Genomic DNA, 10,089 nt, shown 5'->3' on the forward strand with positions numbered 1-10,089 from the left:
GGATAAGAGCCATTCCTCTTCACTTATCATGGCTTATTACCAACTTTGATAGTTGTAAAAACATTTCTTGTCTGGGCAAAAGAATTGAATGACTGTAATTTCAGCCTTGGTGCAGCAGAATACCAACAAAATAGGGGAATTTAGCAAAGAGCCCTCAATTTGACTTATTCTATTTCACTGCCTCCTTAACTTTTACTCCTCCTGAAAATGAATGAATGAACAAATGAACAAATGAAGTCCGAATCTGAGTGTGATCTTCCTATCCACCCTCTATATGTGGGCCAAGATGAAGTACATATGAAAGTACAGTATTTGGAAAGTGTCAGACAGTATCCTCCCTAAGCTGAGGGAAATTATTTGGGATACTATTAATCTCTTTTGAGTCTTTATGAAATACATTGATCTGGATTATAACTAGGTCAGCCCAAGTGACCAAATGAATTTTTCAAATGACTTAGCATGCATCAAGAATTGAAAGGAAATGAGTTGCTTAGATACAGTATACTTTAATAAACCAACAAATATCAAAGAATTTCTTATATAAATTCCATTTTAGAGGAGTCTAATAGGACTTACCATCTGGTGAGGATATTGCCAAATCAATTTCTAAGAGCCCTAGTGATACTCCTGATAAAATTGAACCTGACAGAATTCAGTATAGATTCCCTCTTGCCCTATGACTTGGTATCCTGGGGTCACTTGAATTATTTAGAAATTCCCAGTCCCTGGAGCACAAATAGCTAGAACATAATGTTTGCCTTCTTTAGCTCCCATGTTATTGTAGTGCTCCATATTCCATATGACCTAACAACAAATTTTCCTATTTGTTATAAATGGTTGGAGTCTCAAGAACATAGTAGCAATATCGATCTAATCCTAATAGATGCTATTGTTTTTATCCAATTTAAGTGTATATTATTTTTTAATGTAGATATTATATCTTATTTGACTGGATTTCCTCCAGAAATTTCTCTTTAATTATTAAAAAAAAAAGTACCTTAGCTCACACTCTTAGTTCTTACAAAGTTAATGAATGACCTCCCCCTCCTCTTCCTCCTGCATCAGCCACACTGGCCTTCTTGATGTCCTGAAACTCTCCACGTCTGCTCCCTTTGCTCTTGCCTATTCCCCACTCCAAGAATGCGGATGTAGTTGCTATGTGCTTCCCCCTTCAGGTCATCTCATTAGGGGGCTTATTTGTCTACCTTATATACAATTTCCAGTGCTCTGCCACACCCCCTGATCCCTTCACCCTACTTTATTATTTTCCACAGCACTTATCTTCATCTGATATATATGTATTTATTTATGGTTTACTTATTATTGTTCAGTTTCTCACAAGAATCTAAGCTCTGCAAGGGCAGGGACTTTTGTGTGTTCACTTCCTCATGCCCAGTGCCTAGCACGAAGGAAGCGCCCCATAAAATAATCACTCTGGCAAGGAATGGGGAGCCAATGATCACTTTTGAAAAATGTTTTACTTTAAAGCCAATAAATATTTTAGAAGTAGCTTAAGTGAAAGGGAAAAAAAACCCCAGCATTTTCTACTCTTCAGTATTTCAAGGAAAAACTGACATTGAAATAGGGGGTGACAGAATTCCACAGAATCATAGATAAGGTCATGCTGAGAAAAACTGATAAGTTAAAGTTAGTCATAGGCGCCTCACTCTTCCCTCTCAAGAGATCTGAAGACTGTTGCTGGCAAGATTCTCCGTGCCAGCCGAGATAGCAGTGACACACAAATCCATTCTTCATGGCCCTTATTGTCTTCAGTTTACTAGTTGGAGAAATGATGAATCTGAAACTCTTACTTAGGATGTACTTCTTAGTGCTGCTTTCAGGCATATGCAGATAGGAGGAGGATTCAGGTGTTTTTCGGATACATCTTCCATTATTGTTACATAGACTTTGACTGCAGAATTTGGCTGCAGATGTCACATTAACAGCATAATGGCCCAATGGCCCTTGGATAGTCTTTTGCACAGATAAGCAGGTCTCCTGTAGGAAAAGTAGAGATCGATTTAGCTCACTCTCAAAATGTGATTCTATTATACAGGTGGTATTAATACCTGAAGCTTTATATTTGGTAAGGCTGAGGAGGGAGATCCATATCTTTAACTAGGAACTAATATAAAGAGATATTTGTAGTAACACTTTTAAAAGGTCAGCATTAATATGGCATGGTTATTTTAAATTTAACTTTAATTGTGACACATCTTCAACACCGATACTTAATATACGTTAATATTATAGGTCAGATTTTTCTAAGACTGCCATGTTATCCCATTCTTCTCCCTACCTCTAAGGAGGTAACAGTTCTCCTGAAGTTGGGGGGAGGGGAGGGTAGTCTTTGCATTCATGTTTTTATAACTTTACTATATATATATTTACTTTGCATATATATATAATTATGAGCAGCTATAGTATTATCTTGTGTTTTTGAACTTTCACATAAATTTATATCATTAGAGGTATTTTATTTTCTGCAACTTGCCTTTTAAAGTTAACATTTTCAAGATTTTTGTTTCATATTGATATATGTAGCTATGTAGCTCTGTTTTTTTTTTTTTTCATTTTAGCTGTGACTCAGTATTTATACTATAAATACAGCATACTTTATTTGTCCATCAGTCAGGTTGTAGTAGGTAGAATATAAAAGGTCATTATTTATTACCAAATGCCCAAATCACTTGTCCTAGCATATAGGGTCCAGTGATAGTGAGGAAGGTGGTCTTCCACAAGCTGCCATTAGGTGTGAATGATATGTCCCCAACTTTGGACTTTAGGACATATGTCCACCTATTGATCACACTGTGCTGCTAGGATAGGCTGGCCTAATCAAAATGATATCATCAGGTAGCCCAGAAGAATCTGGCTAGAACCTTGATAAATTCCTGCCTTGATCCATGTAGGAAGAACCATGGGAAAATCCTAGTAGATTCATTAATAACATACACTCAGTTCTCCATTAGCACTTCAATTATTTTGATCAATATTAACACTGGTCCATAATTAAACTCCAATTAATTTAAAGCACTGGGATATTTTCTCAGTGAGAAAGAGGCACCAGGACTGTGAATCCATCTAGAGAGAACTTAGGGGGTTCAAATGGAAGGTCACAAGGTGGAATAAAGCTCCTAATGACAGGTGGTTGAACAAGGTATCACTTTGGACAGTAACAAGTGATGAAAATCCTGTGTGTAATGTTTTCGGTGCAGGGACATCAGTCTAAGCTAGCCTCATACTCTATTGAGGAACAAATGCTATTTTTAGTCAGGACAAGCCTCCTTATCTGAGGGGGTTTCTAGGACAGATGGAATAAAAAAAAGCAAGCAAACCATTGAACAAAAGAGAGAGAGAGAGAGATTGAGGGAAGACTATACTCAAAGAGAGCATAGAACACAGGTAAATACAATCAAGTTCAACTTGGGCATCTCCTGTTCTGTCCCAGTGCTCTTCCTTGACATACCTTCTTCACTTAGCTTCCAGGACATCACACCCCACTGGGTTTTTTCTACCTCACTGGACATTCCTTCACAGTGTCCTTTACTGGCTCCTGCTCATCTTTCCTACCTCTGAGCACTGGAGTACTTTGGGCTTAATTCTTGGACCTCCTCTCTTCTCTAGCTGTATTCTCTCTGGACATACTCACCCCACCTCCTTGCTTTAAATAGAACTCCCAACTGTGTATTTCTCAGACTTTGTCCCTGAACCAATTGCATACCCACCTACCTATGTGACATCTCCACCTGCATGTCTCACAAGCACTTCAAACTTAACACAGTCCCATGTGATCTGCTGATCCTCTTGCCAGCCTGCAACTCTGGCAGTCTTCCCCATCTGAGCATATGCCAGCTTCCTCTTGCCAATGCCTCAGGAGCAAAGCCTTGGGGGGTGCGAGTTGCGTGCGGTGTGGGGGTGTCTCTAACCAAATCTCAGTGACCCCGCATGCGAGAAAGAGCCAGTCCCTATGTGGCAGTTGTGTGGGAAGAACTTCAAAAGATAAAAATATTATAAATGCCCCAAATAAATAAAAATTACATTGCCCACTTTGTCTCCTCCCCAACCCAGTCTCCCACACCCTTCCTTAAAGCAAATGAACAAAGAAATTGCCCCATACTCCTCTTGCCCATACCTAAGACCTAAGTGTGTTGTGTGGGGACAGAGGGCAGGAAATGTGAACCCGGATAATAATAGCCAACATGTACCTGACACATACCACATTCCAGGCACGGTTTTAAGCGCTTTACGTGTGTTATGATGCAATTCGCCTAAGAGCCCAGTGAGACAGATACTATTATTTCCCCCATTTTACAGATAGAGGAATTGTAGAGTTAATGAGTTGCTCAAGGTCACATGGCTAGTAGGTGACAAAAAGCAAGCAGTGGACCCCAAACAACCCAGCTTCAGGCCCCCTGCTTTTAACAGCTCCTCCATGCAGATTCTCATTCGTGCCATGCTGAATGAGAAAGAGATGGCTGTTTTTATGTTTTATGAGACTGGATATTTTAATACCTGAAAATGAGACTGTTTGTTCATACCTGGAAGTGAGGAAAAGCTGTGGTTCAGAATTTTCACTTAGGCAGTGTCACACGCGACCAATAGAACATGTTCAAATTCAGTTGTGAAAAATAATAGCTATTTTGTGTATGCACTACTATCAAGAACAGATTGTTAATAAACCTTTGTATACATATATTTTTTCCTCCCAAGAGCATTTCTATCATCACCAATCAGGCAATAAAGAGCCATTTTTAGAAAATCCATCCTTCTTAACGTGGATGAAATAATATTTATTTTTAAACTTTAGTATTCTTTTTCTTTGTCACATATACATTATATCATTGCATCTACTGAAATCCCTGCAGAGTAGGGATGTTTTTTAGGGATTTTATTTCAGTACCTTTTTTTTTTTTAAGATGGAGAAACTCAGACTCAGAGAGGTTAATTAACTAGCCTAAGATTACACTTCTAGAACATGAAAACTGAATCCCCCCTTCAGGCTGTCTGATTGGAAAACCTGTGTTCTTTCCATGCTGCCACTAGCCACAGTGGCTGGTACAGAGTAGGTGCTCGAGCAGTATTAGTCCCTGTACTCTTTGAACTTCATTAAAATCATGGGAGCAGATAACCATTTGTCTCTGAAGTGAAAAAGTAAAACGAAAAACAATATCTAGAATATATTCAAGATGCTGACAGAGAAATCACTGCTTACCTTTGAATCAGAATATTCGTATCCTCCCCACAATATTATCCCTGCCGCCCCCAACGCGGCGCTCTCGCCAATTGTATGTACTAAATCTTCCTAGAAAAGAAAAGTATCACAAGTAGTTTCTGCCAAACTAAATTTAGTCATTGACATTTCAGTGATAAGACTCAACCCATCAACTGTGGTAAAAAAAACACACTGATAATGTTATCCGTGTTTCTGAAACAAAGGACTGTAGAGCAGAATTAGGAAAGGTAGTTTTGCCTTGGTTACTTACTTTTATTTGACAAATATTTATGATGTTCCAGGCAATATTCTAGACACCGAGAATATGAAAATGAAATAGATTCCAGTTCCTGTCCTCAAGGGAGCTCTTTAGTGTGATGGTTGAGACAGACATATAAACAAGTAATTATAATTTGCTGGAACTCTTAACTTTGATGCTATACTACCTCTAACTACTGAACAATAATAATAATGAAAAAAGAACAAAGCTTGCTGTGATTAAAAAAAAAAGTAATTATAGTATAACAAATTAAGTTCTATTTTGTCCCACTAGACCTATAGATCAGAAGTACTGCTTAATGCTGCATGAAAGAGTCTGGGAAAACAGGAGGTGAGATTTCAGATGTGTTCTTGGAAATGAGTGCAAATTCATAAGACCAATTAGAGAGGGCAGAATTTTGTACAGTAGGAAGAATAAGGGCAGAGGTTCCTATGTAGAAAAAAACAGTCCTCCCAGGGAACTGCCAGTAACTCTTGTGGTAAAGCACAGGGGATTTGGGAAGAAGTGAAGGCATCTGAATCTTTGTATATAGAGAGGATCCAAATACAAAGAGTCTTTTATGCTATTTTAAATTATTAGGACTTAAGTACAAAAAAAAGTTTTAGTACTGGAAAACCACAAATTTGCAACTTGGATAGATGTTTTTGGCTGTCACATAAAACATGTATTGGAGGAGGAAGTCAAGATGGTAGCAAGGGACACCAATTAGGAGATGATGCACACTGCTCAATGAGAAATGATGAGGGTCTCAACAAAGGCAGTGTCAGTCCTTATAAAGCAGAGGGGACAGATTGAAGAGTGATTTGGAAATTAAGATGGATATCTATTGGATAATGGAAAGAGAAGGGAGGATACAAGTGACACTCAAACTGAGCGACTAAGTAGATTATAATTTACCAAGACAAGAAACTGAGAAGGTTATGTTCATGATTATAGAGCAAGAACAAAGATGCAGGGCATAAGGGGAGATGGAACAAACAGAAGATGATAGATGAAGGAATCTGCATTCTTCCCTTCCTTCCAAGGTGTGGAGAACCAGAGAGCCAGTGCAAAGACACAATGTTCAAAAACTAGGATGAGAAAATGGCCATGTCATGGCAAAGTGTCCCTGCACTATGGGAAGCCTCCAGTAACACTAGTGCTTACGTTCCGCAAATTGGGTAGGTAATGCAACAAGAAAGGAAACCATCCTTATATTTTACTAGCCAGTATTACATTCCTTAAATGTAAATCAAGTCCCTCACTTAAACTGAGACACTTCTGAAAGAAAATATCAAACGGAGTTGGTATTCTAAATTATTTCTTTGAAAATTTATGTTATTTAGACAATAAGTAAAAAAGACTCATATCATTTGTTGATTGGTGAAGGCAATAGGATGTTTTAAAATGCTTCAATATAATAATACTCAGATTAATTCTATAGTTTTTTGTGAGTAGAGTATGTGGTCTATTGATTTCTGAAGTAGAGCTCAGAGGTGATACTTAGCCCATAATTTATGTGAGAAGTCTAATAGCACAAAAAATAAGAAAGTTAAACAAGACTTTCATTAAAATGTGGCTCATCTTGGGACACCTGGGTGGCTCAGTCGGTTAAGTGTCTGCCTTCGGCTCAGGTCATGATCCCAGGGTCCTGGGATCGAGTCCCGCATCAGGCTCCTTGCTCAGCCGGGAGCCTGCTTCTCCTTCTCCCTCTGCCCCTCCCCCTGCTCATGTGCTCTCTCTCTCTCTGTCAAATAAATAAATAAAATCTTTAAAGAAATAAAATATAATGTGGCTCATCTCATTCTCCCATTTTCTTTCAAGACAAACTAACTGTATGGACCATTATTAGTTTCTACCATTATTATTATTAATAATAATAATATTAGTACTGTTATTATCATTACTATTATTAATACAATGACACATTATAGGCACTCAATAAATAATTTTGGAATGAATAAATATAACCTAGTCTTTTTCCCAAAAGGATTTGAGAAAGTGACATGATTTGAGAGATCTGTTACTTGAGGAATGACTTATGAGAAGACTTTGGTAGGTATAACTGATGTATTCAAATACCTGGAGACCTGACTTTTGAAAGAAGGATTTGCTTTATTCTAGGTTGCACCAGAAGGTAGAATTAGAATTAATGGTATGAAGTTATCCAGGAGCAGAATAGACTCAACATACTCAAGAACTTTCTGGGAATTAACATTGTCCCCAAATGGCAGTTTTTCTTCTGGAATAGGGAGAGCCCATTGAAAGGTGCTGAAGCAGAGGCCAGATAAGAAAGAATCCATGTTTGGGTGAAAGGTGGATTAGACACCTCTGAGATCTCCAACTTTTTGCCAAGATGCTATGACTGAATGAACATCATTAATGAGTAATCCTTCAATGATAGAAATGTCAAGTCTGATCAACAGCATTTGGGTCAGTAGATGTTTATTCTGAAAAATTTGAGGAAGAATTGATACTGCTTTTAAATTTCCTCATCTCAAACATGAGTGGTCTAATAAGGTGAGCTGTGTTGTCTTTCCAATGGCCCTGTGTCTGTGTTGGGTATTGGAGTAACAGAACTGTGGGCTCACAGGTATGGATGGAGATTTAAGGGTTTTCTTATCTAGCTATCCATCCAATGATTGAAGCCCTATAATAATCTCCTATCTAAATAACAATCTAGCTAAAGCTTGAATACTTCCACGTGTCTGCAAACTCATTATCTTCCAAACAAGCTCATTCCCACCTCTTTGTGCTTCCTACTTTGTGTTAAGTCTAAGGACAATATCTATCTGTGTACAGAAACCATTTTAAAAGCCTTGACACTAGCCACATTGTAGACTCTTAAACATATAAAATCAATGGAATTGATGTTATTTTTCAGTGAACTTAGTTAAAACATGAAAATGCAATGTAACAAAAATTGTAATTGCTTAATAATTTACCCAAGCTTTGTTTTGTATGTTTTTAGATTTGAAAAATTGCTACTGCTCTTTCCTATTAAAAAGCTGATTCTGAAATTTCTCCAGGGTTAAAATTAATCTGTTGCATCATTTAATTCAAGCTTGACAACTCTTTTGCGGGAAACCCCTGAAAATGCTAAGCTAATAAGAATCATCATCTTAAAACCAAGTAAACATCTAATTGTCAGTGATGCTGTTTCAGAACTGACTTGACATTAGAAAAAATATATACCTTTAATAATAAAATAGTGTTCTAAAAATAAAATAAAATAGTGTTCTATTATTAAGGGGAAATAATTATACTAAAGCATTTTTTCACAGATTTTATATAGTCATTGTACTAAATTTCCATTTTTAGGTGAGTGACTATTTTTTCTTACCTGTGACAAAGCTTCAATACTATGCAAATAAAATGGCCTGGAAAAAATAAAAACTGGCAAAATATAGTCATGTCTAGCCATTTCAGCAATCCTCATGGCTTCCCTAACTCGATAATGAACAAATTTCAAAGCATTTAAACTTGACTTCAATATTTTATCCAAATATATTGAAGTATAAAGTGCTGTGCTTTTTTCCCATAGCCACTGGAGTTGGTCGTTGTGGAAAATTTCATCATTTGGGCATTTACCTGTGTACGTCTGTGGGTTTATTTTATAATCATAATTGTAGCAGTCTGGGTAGAGATAAAAGCCCCATAAACACTTTGGTCTCATTTCTAAAGCCAGTGAGAGAGTGGTGTGCATAAAACTCCTTCCTGCATTTTCAAACTCCTGTTGGGCAACTGTATTCACTTTCATTTCTGACCAGTCAGGATGGCGGTTTCTAGTGAAGGCTAAGGAGAAGTTTCTATAGATTAGTCTATTGCCCCAGTTTCTACCCCATTGGGGTTTCCAGCTTTCCCAGTCAATGACGACAAGACCTTCTGATCTCCACCAAGAGACAACTTTTGCAATGTCATCAGCTGTCTTCTTGAGGTGTTTAGAAAGACTCATATTCTGAGGAATCCCTCCATTAAAGGATTTTCCATCTTGAGAGAAATAAGGATAATACCCTAATTCATTTGGATAAAATATGACAATTGTTGATCCCCTCTGAGTCTCTAAAGGATTTGATATAATATTAAATAACTGGAGAGTCAAATCCACATTGAAGAAATGTTGACACTGCATTGTTGGCGCAGCCCAGAAAATGTTGAAAGGTTGGTTCTTGATCACTGGAAGCAGTGCTGGTTTGAGGACTGAATGAGTGAACTTGATCAAGGGCAGCAGTACTCCTACCCATGCCACCCACGGGTTACACATGGCTTATAGTTTTCACCATTACAGCAGTCTCCTTAAAAATAAGAAGAGGGAAAAAAAATTAGACATGATGGAGTCAAATGTCCCTTTAGTTTCATACTACATACTACACAGTGAGTAGCAAATGAAGTAAACTCAGTAGTGTTCAAGCTCTTCTTTAAATGGTAGACCTTTTTTTTTTTTTTTAGATCCATGAGGTTTATTGATATCTAGGCCTAATTTATAGTTTCATTTGAACAAGAAAAGAAAAATGAGGCTTTAAAAACAAACAAACAAACACTGGAAATGTGAAAACAAAATCCAGTGAATAAAAACTAAAGTAAAAGTTCTCACACAAATTCTCAGCTATGCCAA

At 37.4% G+C, this 10,089-nt stretch overlaps 1 protein-coding gene across 1 annotated transcript; it reads right to left on the reverse strand.

Moving 5' to 3' along the window:
- Positions 1-1,459: 1,459 nt before the first annotated feature.
- Positions 1,460-9,738, reverse strand: LOC102737835 (hyaluronidase-4-like). Its single transcript, XM_031033965.2, has 3 exons — positions 8,818-9,738; positions 5,216-5,305; positions 1,460-1,998 (listed from the first exon to the last, which is right to left on the reverse strand). Exons 1-3 carry the CDS (start codon positions 9,736-9,738, stop codon positions 1,552-1,554), a joined length of 1,458 nt encoding a protein of 485 aa, XP_030889825.2. The 3' UTR covers positions 1,460-1,551.
- Between the last annotated feature and the right edge of the window lie 351 nt (positions 9,739-10,089).

This window comes from Leptonychotes weddellii, chromosome 12, assembly GCF_054177405.1.
Source record: "Leptonychotes weddellii isolate Sample4059 chromosome 12, ASM5417740v2, whole genome shotgun sequence".
In the NCBI taxonomy this organism is placed as follows: domain Eukaryota; kingdom Metazoa; phylum Chordata; class Mammalia; order Carnivora; family Phocidae; genus Leptonychotes; species Leptonychotes weddellii.

What these genes read in the sequence shown, in the direction of transcription:
- LOC102737835 (XM_031033965.2), bottom strand. Translation starts at nt 9,738, where the DNA reads ATGTGTAACCCGTGGGTGGCATGGGTAGGAGTACTGCTGCCCTTGATC. An exon ending in GTATTGAAGCTTTGTCACAG is followed by an intron (nt 5,306 to 8,817) that starts GTAAGAAAAAAT and finishes TTTCTTTTCTAG; the next exon opens with GAAGATTTAGTACATACAAT. An exon ending in ACGAATATTCTGATTCAAAG is followed by an intron (nt 1,999 to 5,215) that starts GTAAGCAGTGAT and finishes CTTTTCCTACAG; the next exon opens with GAGACCTGCTTATCTGTGCA.